The 13,807-nt window shown below is 39.1% G+C and overlaps 1 protein-coding gene across 1 annotated transcript in view; it reads right to left on the bottom strand.

The window, feature by feature from the left end:
- Positions 1–6,312: 6,312 nt before the first annotated feature.
- Positions 6,313–13,807, bottom strand: part of tubgcp6 (tubulin gamma complex component 6) — a 94,197-nt gene continuing 86,702 nt past the window's right edge. Inside the window, exons 25-27 of the mRNA XM_084060286.1 lie at positions 12,648–12,861; positions 9,517–9,710; positions 6,313–7,187 (exon numbers count right to left, since the gene is read on the bottom strand). Of these exons, the coding sequence (XP_083916412.1) occupies positions 7,096–7,187; positions 9,517–9,710; positions 12,648–12,861 (500 nt within the window). The 3' untranslated portion in view covers positions 6,313–7,095. The remainder of the gene's footprint in view (positions 7,188–9,516; positions 9,711–12,647; positions 12,862–13,807) is intronic.

Genomic DNA, 13,807 nt, shown 5'->3' with positions numbered 1-13,807 from the left:
AGGACAGACATGTGACAAAATGAAACGGTAGCACTTTACAATAATGACCCGTTATAAAGCATTTATAAACGTTTATAAGTAGTTTGTAAACTATTAACAAATCATTAACAACCTGTTTGTTGACATTCGTAAATGATTACTAAAACCTTTATAACTACAGTTACAAATCATTTGTAAAGTATTAGTAAGTAATGAACTATTCATGAATAAGCCATTTATATACATCTGTAAAAGATTATTAAATCATTTGTAACGACCCATTCTAAAGCATTTATAAACGTTTATAAGCCGTTTGTAGACTATTAACAAATCATTAACAACCTGTTTATTGACATTCGTAAATGATTACTAAAACCTTTATAACTACGGTTACAAATCATCTATAAAGGTATTAGTAACTATTCATGAATAAGCCATGTATAATACATCTGTAAATGATTATTAAATCATGTGTAACTGATGTTACATAATATATACAAGCTATTGGTAGCTTGTTCATGTTTAACATATGCTTTGTTAAACATTCCTAAAGTATCTATAAATCCTTAGTACATGTTATTATGTGCCCTATAGTAAAGTGAAGACAGTTCATCATTTACAACTGTCTGTTAATGTGTTTGTTCATGTTTAACATGCTTTGTAAAACATTCCTAAAATATCTATAAATCCTTTGTACATGTTATTATGTGCCCTACAGTAAAGTGAAGACAGTTCATCATTTATGACTGTCTGTTAATGTGGACTTTCTCCTTACCTGTTGCAAACTACCTGGCTTTCATGAATGCAGACACCAAACAATTACTAGAATTATCATTCATGTTAAGCAAATGATGCGTAAGACATTCGTAAAGAGTATGTAAACCATTTGTGGTGTTAGGGACAAAAAAAGTCACTACAAAGTACTACCAATCAACTCTAAATTGCCTGAAACGTACTCCTAACAGGTTTTTGGGGGGACGATTTTGGCCTCCACACTTAGTGATTATTTCGGATTTAACTTTCGTTTCGGTAGTTTGATTACAAAATGTAAGTTGTGTAAAAAATAATGTGAAAAGATGTAGTGTCAGGGCCCCCCATGAAAAAGATTTATATTTAGGCTGTAACACATTTTTTTAAAGTTATTTGTCTTGTTTGTTGTTCAAGTCAAAGCACCAGGAAGGCTGTACATGTCAGCCATCTGTTAGCTCAATGGGTTGAGACGCAGTATTCATGATCCAGAGGCCATGAGTTCAAATCCCGTTGATGTCTTTCCTATGATTCTTTCCTTTGCAGACTGGCTTCCAGAAGATCAACTGAAAAGTACCAGGAAGGCTATATTTGTCATCCAACTGTTAGCTCAATGGGTTGAGACGCAGTATACATGATCCAGAGGCCATGAGTTCAAATCCCATTGATGTCTTTCCTATGATTCTTTCCATTGCAGACTGGCTTCCAGAAGATCAACTGAAAAGTACCAGGAAGGCTGTACTTGTCAGCCATCTGTTAGCTCAATGGGTTGAGACGCAGTATTCATGATCCAGAGGCCATGAGTTCAAATCCCATTGATGTCTTTCCTATGATTCTTTCCTTTGCAGACTGGCTTCCAGAAGATTAACTGAAAACTACCAGGAAGGCTGTACTTGTCAGCCATCTGTTAGCTCAATGGGTTGAGACGCAGTATTCATGATCTAGCCTCGCGTAGCCAGACAATATCACACGACACACTGCGTGGATATTAGTCTGGTCCCTATCAACGGTAGATTTTCTTCCAAGGGGCGGTTACAAAAACATCCAAACGGACTCTATTGGTTAGACCTAAACCAATCAGAGCAGTGCTTCCTTGAACGAACCAATCAGAGCAGTGCTTCCTTGTACGTCATTGCTCCAAATAAGGTGATAAGCCCGCCCACATTTGGATACTGGGCCCTGGTTGGTTCCGCACAACTGCGGAGGGAGAGAATTGAAATCTCTATGGAAGGGGGCCAGACCTAATCTGCCGAGGGCTAAAGTGCATGCAATTTTGCAAAGGCAGATTTGTCTGGAACCAGGCTATTCATGATCCAGAGGCCATGAGTTCAAATCCCATTGATGTCTTTCCTATGATTCTTTCCTTTGCAGACTGGCTTCCAGAAGATCAACTGAAAAGTACCAGGAAAGCTATATTTGTCATCCAACTGTTAGCTCAATGGGTTGAGACGCAGTATACATGATCCAGAGGCCATGAGTTCAAATCCCATTGATGTCTTTCCTATGATTCTTTCCATTGCAGACTGGCTTCCAGAAGATCAACTGAAAAGTACCAGGAAGGCTGTACTTGTCAGCCATCTGTTAGCTCAATGGGTTGAGACGCAGTATTCATGATCCAGAGGCCATGAGTTCAAATCCCATTGATGTCTTTCCTATGATTCTTTCCTTTGCAGACTGGCTTCCAGAAGATTAACTGAAAACTACCAGGAAGGCTGTACTTGTCAGCCATCTGTTAGCTCAATGGGTTGAGACGCAGTATTCATGATCCAGAGGCCATGAGTTCAAATCCCATTGATGTCTTTCCTATGATTCTTTCCTTTGCAGACTGGCTTCCAGAAGATCAAGTGAAAACTACCAGGAAGGCTGTACTTGTCATCCAACTGTTAGCTCAATGGGTTGAGACGCAGTATACATGATCCAGAGGCCATGAGTTCAAATCCCACTGGTGTCTTTACTGTGATGCTTTCCTTTGCAGACTAACTTCTAGAAAAACAAGTTAAAACCACCAGAAAACCTGTAACTCTCAGCTAACAGCATAGCTCAACTGGTAGAGCGTCTGTCCAATGACTTGACTTGACTTGAGTGGGTTCGATTCCCACTCGAGTCAAGTGTCCCCGGTAACTTGGTGCAACGGATAAATTGACTAACCTGAGTAGAGTATAGCCTGACTTAAACAAACAAATAACAACTTAGTATAGTCAGATTATTTTTTACACAACTTACATTTTGTAATCAAACTACCGAAACGAAAGTTGGTCACCACCGAAACGAAAGTTAAATCCGAAATAATCACCAAGTGTGGAGGCCAAAATCGTCCCCCCAAAAACCTGTTAGGAGTACGTTTCAGGCAATTTAGAGTTGATTGGTAGTACTTTGTAGTGACTTTTTTGGTCCCTAACACCACAAATGGTTTACATACTCTTTACGAATGTCTTACGCATCATTTGCTTAACATGAATGATAATTCTAGTAATTGTTTGGTGTCTGCATTCATGAAAGCCAGGTAGTTTGCAACAGGTAAGGAGAAAGTCCACATTAACAGACAGTCATAAATGATGAACTGTCTTCACTTTACTGTAGGGCACATAATAACATGTACAAAGGATTTATAGATATTTTAGGAATGTTTTACAAAGCATGTTAAACATGAACAAACACATTAACAGACAGTTGTAAATGATGAACTGTCTTCACTTTACTATAGGGCACATAATAACATGTACTAAGGATTTATAGATACTTTAGGAATGTTTAACAAAGCATATGTTAAACATGAACAAGCTACCAATAGCTTGTATATATTATGTAACATCAGTTACAAATGATTTAATAATCATTTACAGATGTATTATACATGGCTTATTCATGAATAGTTACTAATACCTTTATAGATGATTTGTAACCGTAGTTATAAAGGTTTTAGTAATCATTTACGAATGTCAATAAACAGGTTGTTAATGATTTGTTAATAGTCTACAAACGGCTTATAAACGTTTATAAATGCTTTAGAATGGGTCGTTACAAATTATTTAATAATCTTTTACAGATGTATATAAATGGCTTATTCATGAATAGTTCACTACTTACTAATACTTTACAAATGATTTGTAACTGTAGTTATAAAGGTTTTAGTAATCATTTACGAATGTCAACAAACAGGTTGTTAATGATTTGTTAATAGTTTACAAACTACTTATAAACGTTTATAAATGCTTTATAACGGGTCATTATTGTAAAGTGCTACCAATGAAACCTCTGAAAACATTTTCTTGCATACCAGTTTTAGTGCAGTATATTTTAGAGGGTTATCCAGACTTGTGTAAAAGACAGATTATTAGATTCTTAAAGGACGACTTCCCAATTTTCAACCCATCTTCATATAACTGGTCCTCACCAATGCTCATTATATGGTACCAGAGAAGGGGTGTGGACAGTTCAGAAACCCGCCTACCAGTGACATCATCGATAGGGAATCCAAGCTGATAGAAACTGCAGGCTTTCTATTCCTGGAAAGTTACCATGCTATAATGGAAGCCATTGTTCTCACGATAATAACAATCTAAATTATATTTTTTAAATCTTGTTTGGAAAAAAAAAAAACTACAAAAAAGCCTGCCTACGATGTTGTCACTGGTCGACAGGTTTCTGAAGTTTATTTTTTTATTAAAAGAACTAAACAAAACTCCAGCCATGCATTTTTCTTTCCTCTCATATTGGCTTTTCTGAGCTGCTACAGAAGAAAACAGTTGGCACACCTTTATTAAGGGGCTAGTGTCCTCATAAAGTGTTTCTGTAGCTGCCAGCACCTTTCTGAAAGGCATTTGTACGGTAAAGACTCGCTGTGGAGCGCTCCTCTACCCAGCAGCAAAGCACTCTCCACGTCCAGCATTTCTTTGGCAGAGCGCTCCAGAAAAAAAGATCACCTCAAGCAGAAATTCGTTTTTTGGGGGGGAGAGGAGCTCCTCTCATCAGTGTCACTTTCCTACGCATAGGGTTCAGTTGGGGTCCCTGAGCATTTGAATATATTTCTCTAACTTTATTTTTGTTATGGTGCCAAGTAAAAGGCATTGTGATGTTCCCAACTTGAAGTATTATTGTCCCAAGGGTCCGTTCGGTGGCCATCTTTGCGCCCATCCTGCATTTCTAAGGAAAATTTTAAATCAACATAACTTTTAAACTAGATCAGACATCATCAGAGACAAATGACCCAGTTTTTATGTGCAACGTTGGCATGAGTAAATGATTGAGAGCATTATTGTCATGATTGTAACAAGTTTGGTATATTAAAACTTGAAAATAATGTGTTTTTGCAAGATTTTGAGTGTAAATGATACATGCATTTTCATATTTTTCAAGTTTTAATATACCAAAGGGAACTCATGACAATAACCCTCTCAATCATTTCCCCATGCCGTAATCACACAGAAAAATGCGTCCGTCTCTGTATGATGTTTAGATCAAAAGTTACGTCGATTTTCAATGTTTTGTTAGAAATGCAGGATGGCCGCCAAAAGGACCCTTGTATATTTCATTTTCAAGTTGGGAACATCTAAATGCCTTTACTAGACACCATTACAAAAATAAAGTTAGAAATATATATTCATGGGGTTGCTTGGGGACCCCAACTAAACCCTCTGCGTAGGAAAGTGACATTGATGAGAGGAGCTCTTCTCCCCCCCAAAATGTTTTAACTAATTTCAGCTTGAGGTGATTTTTCTGGAGCACTCTGCACTGAGTCTCTACCACACAAATGCCTTTCAGAGAGGTGCTGGCAGCTACAAAAATGCTTCATGTGGACACACAACAAAATCAAAATGTCTCCCTCAGTGCATGTGTAGCTGTGCCCTGGACATGGGTTTCAAAGCGCTCGGACGCTAAAAAAAAACACGTTCCATGGACAGGGCCCCATATGTACTGATATCACGTACAAATCCACCTTGAAACAAGTCACAGTACAGCCTGTTATCCTCAACTGTAATTCAAGGTCTTCTCAGACGCTTTCATTTTCTTATAGGAGGACTAAACACATTTTCAACCCATCTTCATATAATTGGTCCTCACTAATGCTCATGAGAAATGGTAAAAAAAAAAAAGTATCTACTCTGTCCGTGTCTCATAGGAGGGCTGTGGACAGTTGAGAAACCCGCCTACCCACTGATAATCTGCCTAATGATTATGTCAGTACATAATCATTAGGCAGATTTTTTTTCCAAACAATTTTTTTTTTTTTTTTTTTTTACGCGATAACAATGGCTTCCATTATAACATGCTAACTTTCCAGGAATAGAGAGCCTGCCGTTTCTATTAGCTTGGATTCCCCATCGATGAAGTCACTGGTAGGCAGGTTTCTGAACTGTCCACAGGCCTCCTCTGAGACACAGACCAAGTAGGCAAAATGGTACCATATTATAATGAGCATTGGTGAGGACCAATTATATTGGGATAGGTTGAAAATTAGTGAAGTTGTCCATTAAGTGTTACCACAATAACCCTAGCATCCCTCATCTGGGGTGAACCTCTGCATATAGGGTTTAAGCTGTTTCAAGGCACAGTAAGGAAACGGTACATGCTGTCATGCATATATAAATGCAATATTCCTGTACGTTTTCTTTTTCAACATAAAACAAAATACTGTACCACAGAATGGTTAAAGCACTCTTGCATATTTATTTACTTACAATGAAATATTATTTTACACACAGCCCACAGGCTAGGGCACGGCGAGTGGCTCGCCAGAGCAGAGGGTTGATTACATTTACATACGGGCATCAGCCCAGTGTTGGCAACACAACGGAGAGTTTGTGCTATTCATTTCATTTCCTAATCATCGCCCCCTACTGTCCATCCGTCCAGGTTGCCTATGCCTACAACCAACCACTGAGCTCACACCTAAAACTATGGTCACTATGTCCCTTTTTAATAACTATATAGCACATTATTTCCCATACAACTAAAACGCTGCATTGACATGCAACAGCTCAAAATAACCCATATTTAATCCAAAATAAATAAACAAAAACATTAATTTACACAACGCTGATGATAGTGCGGTCAAACAAGTCTATAAAGCCATCCAAATATTTCTGCAAATGCTTTTTATTTGCAGGGGGGCATAATGTGCTATATCGCTATTAAAAAGTGGAGCTTTACACAGCGGAGCTTTTAAGTAGCTTTGTATGTATCTAATGCTTGATGACTTCCTGGATCATCTGAAAGGGATATATTCTTCCAAATAATGTAGGCCACATTATATAAACGGTGCTTGTACAAAACATACTTTGTACATTGAAGTAAATGAATGTATAAAGCATGACTTTATTTCACAAGCTTAATGTCCAACTTTGTTGCTTTCTGTCACGTACTATTAGCTCAGGAGTCTTTGTAGTAGTTGTTGAAGTTGATGCGGAGCAGGAAGTCCTCTAGGTGAGGCTGGTAGCCTCTGTTCACCAGCTTGGTTACCACTGGAAAAATGCAAACAAATACTTTAGCCGTGTGCTTTGTTTGGAAAGTGGAAAAGTAACAACTAAGCATGGGAAATTAAAACAACAAAGACTGATATTTACTGCCAATAGACCAATGGTTCTCAAACTTTAAAATGTCAAGGTCTCGCCTTAAAGGTAGGGTAAGTGATATTCTTTGGTTAAAACAAAAAGTATTTTGTTAAAAGGTTAAAGCATTATATTCTGATTGTAATCATTGCTATAGAGTGTTTGTTCAGCAACAGGAGTCTCCCCGTCTCTCCAGCTCTTTAACTCATTGAGTGCCACAATCCGTCAAATCCGTCACGTGGCCTGACGCCCAGAGCGCCACAATCCGTCAAATCCGTCATAAAAAAAAATTAAAAAAAAAAAAAAAAATTCAAAATAAAAGTTTTTTTTTTTTTTTTTTTTGGGGGGGGGAAAACATGTTCAGAACCCAAGATATGATGATTTGAAGATTTGCTGCTCCATCCACTCCTTGTTTAACCTATAACTTAAAAAGGCTGTATCTCGCTTCCTAAGCACTTTTTTTTTACAATGAATTTTGGCTGTGGCACTCAGAACCAAAATTCCATTAACATGAATAAATAAGCTTGGCACTGAATGAGTTAATAAACCGAAAATACATTTTCCGGTAGGTGTCAAAATCTCAGCCAATCAGGAGAAAGTACCCATTTTAAGCTTCATTTTTATAGTGTTCCAGTTACAATTTAGCCTGCTCATTTCTTAGTGTCATCACTTCCAATTTCACTTGTTTAATCTATATCCTGATTGAGTTCTCTATCCTGATTGGATACAATTGGAAATTAAACTGAAACGAAAATGCATTTTCTGTTTTATAAAGAGCTGGAGAGACAAGGAGACTCCTTTTACTGAACAAACACTCTATAGCAATGAGTACTATCAGAATATAGAGCTATTTAACACTTATTTTAACCAAAGAAAATCACTTACCCTACCTTTAACTCTGACAGTGTACAAATGGAAAGGATCCGTTTAGAACCCCCTAAAGGAACCCTGAGAGTTCCTGGAATCCACTTTGAGAACCACTGCTAAAGACCAACTGCAACAAGCCTTTGTGAGCATGCTATATATAGTCTCTGTCGGGTGGAAACCTCATATGTCCAAAACTGTTACTTTTCAACTAGGGTTCAAATAAAAAAAAAATAGCAAAAGTAGCAGATCGACAGGCTCAAAACGTGTCGTTTCGCGCGCAGCGTCTCGAGCTTGTAGATCTGCTATTTTTTATGCTTTTGTGTGACGCTGTGGTATGTTCTAGTACGGCATTAATTTACGGAAAAACTCAAAAAGTTAGAATATGGAGATAAGAAGTTTCTGCCAGACAGTTTTATGATTACAACAAGCAGGGGCTGTAACTGCTCTTATCAGTAACCAGAGATGTTTTCCGGAGAACTTATCCTGTTTGATGTATTAGTTTATTTAAAAAATATATATTTGGCCACTGTTTACTGTTAAAAAACAATTGGCTTGCTTTTCAACCAATTTTTCTCCCAAATTTAGTCGTTATGCCAATTTACGAAAGCGTAAATCAAAGCTCTCTCTCCAGTGCCCAGTTCACCTCTATATCCCTCCAATCTACCAGGTACTATTATTGCTGCAGTCTGCACATACAAAAACGTATTACATTTTTTAGTGAATGGAGAGAATAAACTAAACAAAAAAAAATCAAGTATGAATTCCAGTGAAATGGTGACGCCCAAAAGTGACGGCAAAACCTTGAAAGATTGCTGCTACTTGTTTCAAAAAGCTTTATACCCTTGCCAACATGTATGTATAAAGTTGCAATGTGACATACAGTAGCTCTGTTTAACCCATTCAATACGGGAAGGCTTCTGTGTCATTTTAAGATTTCTTTGGCTATTCAAAAATAGCAGATATACAAGCTCATAGCGCGGCACTGAGTGCCGCGCTATGAGCTTGTAGATCTGCAAAAAAACAAAATATTGTGAAAATTTGTGCAGCAAACTGAAAAACGTATGTTGCTATAATAATGGTTCTCAAGCTTTTTCATGTCAAGGACCGCCCAAATTATATGTATTTGGCCGCCGACCCCCATCAAAATATGTTGTTCCAGGGACCCCCCGAAGCAAAGAGTTGAGTTAAAAATGTTGTTTCAAAACACACTTTTGTACAGACGCTTGCTTTGGCAATGAATCCTTTGAATTGAATTGAATTGAATTGAATTGAATTGAATTGAATTGAATTGAATTGAATTGAATTGAATTGAATTGAATTGAATTGAATTGAACTGAGCAGTGACACAGACACTGCAGTCCAAGTGTCCTCTCACCTTTGAAGAGGAAGTGAGAGTAGTACTTGAAGGTGTTGTAGGACTGCTGCATGGCGATGAAGCTGGGGTGCACCGCCTCCCCCTGCTGGCGGTCCCAGGGCAGTGCGATCAGCTGGGCGCGGAATTTGAGGATGAGGCTGAAGATGCTGTGGATGATGTTCATGACGGGAGCAGCCTTCTCCGTCAGCAGACCCCTGGGGAGAGAGAGGGTGCTGCTTTTAGGGCCATCACTGTTCATTTTAAATGCTGAATATTGTTGCTGTCGGCAGCGGCGTGCACAGACATTTTGAGGGGCAGGTGCTCAACTAAATTACTACTTTTTTTTGTTGACTTGGTCTGCTCTTTTTTCCCCTCTACACTTATACCTCTTTGCCAAAAATAGCCGATCTACAAGCCCACAACGCCTCGCAGCGCGAGGCGTTGTGGGCTTGTAGATCGGCTATTTTTGGCTAAAGTTCTCCTCAGAAAAGGGATGCTAGGTTTCGAGTGGTTATGGTAAAAAGAAAAATCAAATCACATAAAGATTTGGCGGACCCCCTGTAGTAACTCTGAGGACCCCCTAGGGGTCCCGGACCCCCTGTTGAAGACACCTGCTGTAAACTGAAGAAAAAAAAAACTTTTTTTTTTTCTTTTTTTCAAAAGGGCACTTCTGGTCAAGAGGGCAAAGGGCAGGTGCTCTAGCGCCACCTAGAGTCTATCTGTGCACGTCCCTGGCTGTCGGGGCAGAAACCTCTTACGTATATCCATATTTTTACTTTTTGTGTTTTTTGTAAATGAATGCTCTACTTGATCATACTACAGTGTCACACAAAAGCATCAAAAGCAGCTGATCTACAAGCTCGAAATGCAGCAAGAAGCGACGCGTTTTGAGATTGTAGATCTGCAACTTCTGCTACTCTTGAATTTGAATCCTGAAAAGTATTCCACCCGACAGAGTGTTGTGAATATCATACAATGCTCTTTCCTCTACTTAACTTTTCTTTACCTAACTCCCCGTATGCAGTTTCACACCACTGACATAATGAAAAAGTAATTGGCTTTCTTTATGTTAGGGCGCAGCAACCTAGTCTCGCGTTACCAGACTGTTGCCTCCCACAATTTTCAAATGTTTCCGGTCATACAGTCTGGGACTCGGAAGCTCTGATCATGATTAGAATATAAACCGCATGTGGAGCCTCCTCTCCATTTCGTCTTTACAGTCGCGCAAATTTATCCTAATATAAATACAAATCATCTAAGTATTATTTAGCTTGCTGCTTAGCAGAAATGGAAATTAAAAAGTAAAATATAAAGATATTTTAAAAGATATTTTTGTGAACGGAAGTGCCAGTTTCCTCTCTCGGATTTTGGGAGTTGTAGTTCCAGACTCTATATAGCATTCAGAGATTGTGGAATAGTTGTCTGGCTACGCGAGACTATAGGGTGCAACCTGTCCTGGATTGAAGTGCTGAGGTGCAGTGCTTCCAAACCTTATTTCCTGTCCCCTTTGTCACCCTAACGTTTCTTGGTAAAACGCTAGCCTAGAATTGTTTACATGTTTGCAGTTAATGACAGTTATCTACAGAATACATCTACCAAGCCTTCCTGTAAATCGGGGAGGCCATAGCGCCCCCGTGCGGGAGGCCATATTGCACCGGTGGTGAAAGCCTGCTGATGTTGCTCAACATCAGGTCTCTGTGAACCACAGCACATCCTCCCATCAGCACATCTGTCTGACAATCCAGGATGTGGCAAAGGGGCCCTGCCGATGTCTTCGCTTGATCTCACCTGATGAACTTTTGCACTTCACTCACTTACACATATAGGCATCGTTTATTTGTGTAATAGCTACGCGTAATAGAGACATGTTATTTGTGTAATAGAGACCGCCTCGGTGGACGCTTGTTTGAGACTTGTGTTCCCGATGCATCGCTCTTCTTCTATGCTGCTATAACTGAGACATCACCTTGTATTTTCCTATGAACTTCTCTCATCCACCTCATCTGACCAGACTTTGAATGACCTAGAGAATAAAATCATTACACAGAGACGATATGGAGTAGTATGTAAATATGTGAATATATGAACTTTAAACTCCTCCTCTGCAGATTCAACACTTAAGCCTTTAGTCATACTACGAATAGCAAAAACAGCCGATCTACAAGCTCAAAACGTGCAGCAGTGCAACGCATTGTGAGCTTGAAGATCTACCATTTTTGATATTTCGGATTTTATTTAAAAAAATATATTTTATGAAATTAAAACAACAATTAGAATTGTTTTGCCTGACAAACTTAAGTGTCAAGTGGTCCCAAGTAGAAAAGTGGTTCAATCATCTATGGCAGTGGTTCTCAAACTTTTTCATGTCCAGGACCCCCGAAAATATCATGTATTTGGCATCGGACCCCCATCTCAAAATATTTCGTTACAAATATCGCTTTAAAAATATATATATTAAAAATGTTAACAATCTTTCAAAAATAGCAGATATACAAGCTCTGAGTGCCGCGCTATGAGCTTGTATATCTGCTATTTTTTAATATCCAAAGTATAAAATATGGATAAAGGTGTTAGCTCATTCAGTGCCAATGAAATAAAAAAATATATGCATACTGTGCCAGCATTTTTTCAATTTTCTTACCTTTTGTAGTCACAGAATATTTATCTCCAGTATAATCGATTCACTGAGGGTTGCACTGTGTGGTTTCACAAATGTCAACGAGGTCATTGCGACCTTGTTCACATTAATTGTCTGCCTTTGAAAATAACATGTCTGGGCCACAAATACATGGTAAAAAAAAAGTGCCCAGGAGCCGAGATACAGCCTTTTTCAGTAATAAGTTAAACAAGAAGTGAATGGAGCAGCAAATCTTCAAATGATGATATCTTGGGTTCTGAACATTTTTTTTCAAAAACACGTCATTGGCACGTTGTGCCATTGCGGTAAAACACGTGAAACACGTCAATGACACTCAATGAGTTAAAATGATTGTGACGGTTAATTCACACATTTAGCTGGGGACCCCCCCTTGAGAACCAATGATCTATGGAGTTTAAAAAAAAATCTACATTTACCTTCCCAGACTCATACTGTAAATTCTGATCATCAACAGATCAAAATGCATGGGATGCATGCACTTCTGCCCCCTCACCTGAAGATGGCTCTGTTGAGGTAGTCTGCGTGCAGGCGGTGGATGGCGTCCAGGTCGCTGGCGGAGGCCAGCTTGGCGGTGAACTCGCTCCAGGACACCTGCAGGATCTGGTTGGCGATGTAGCCCTGGATCACCTTGACGAAGTGCTGCATCTCGTGTCTGTAGAGCTGCAACTGGCGGAACTGCACCGAGCGGCCCGCGCCTTTCACCAGGGCTGTGGGGGCAAGAACATGGGCATATAAAGCAGTGGTTCTCAACATGTGGGTCGGGACCCCCAGGGGGGTCCCCACATGATTTTGGGGGGTTCCCCAGATGACCAAAAAAAACAAGTAAAGAAAATAAATGAAAAAAGACCAGAAAGAAGCAAACAATGTGAAAATAGCAGATCTACAAGCTCAGCTATTTTTTTACAATATTTATCTGTGGAACCGTGTCAGACTAAATGTAATGCCTCAACTCGTACAATTCCAAGTGCTTGTCTGGGTGGGGGGTCCCCAGTTCAAATATGATTATGTTGGGCGGTCCCCAGTTCAAATATGATTATGTTGGAGGGTCCCCAGTTCAAATGATTCTTTTTGGGGGTCATGGCCTGAAAAGATTGAGAGCCACTGATATAGACAGCACTGGTTCTTGAACCTTTTTTGGCTTCTGCACTTGGATTCAGACAGCAGGGAAAGGTCCCTGGTTTATGAATCCATTACCCCCTTTATCGGACTCCTACATTTTGCTTAGAGAATATTGATCAAAAATCGTTTTTATGTGAATATGTTAAAAATAAATAGTTTTTTTTTTACACTTCACAGATCAGGAGTCAGAACCAAGTATAGTAGAGTGGGAAGGAGGGGGTATCACGCGCCCCCCAGAAATATACTTCTAATTAGTGTTTCTAGATTAGAAAAAATGTGTACAGAATGATGAGCTATATTAAGAAGTTGTCAAAATGTCCCATCTACCATTTACTGTATTTCGCAAGTAAGTGCTGCCAGTACCAAAACATATATTTTCATTATAAATGAGCCAATATTGCACCTAACTGAAAAATAAGGTGTCTAGAACTATGTTTTGAGGGTCAGGGATCACAATGAAACTATTCTTAAAGTGATCACATGTACCTGTGGCATTCTAGTGTTCCAAATGAGTGCTGCCATTATAGTCACGTT

This window comes from Gymnoscopelus microlampas (assembly GCF_963454915.1).
Source record: "Gymnoscopelus microlampas genome assembly, chromosome: 6".
In the NCBI taxonomy this organism is placed as follows: domain Eukaryota; kingdom Metazoa; phylum Chordata; class Actinopteri; order Myctophiformes; family Myctophidae; genus Gymnoscopelus; species Gymnoscopelus microlampas.
The sequence above is the reverse complement of the archived record's forward strand: the minus strand, read 5'-3'. Positions and strand labels throughout refer to the sequence as shown.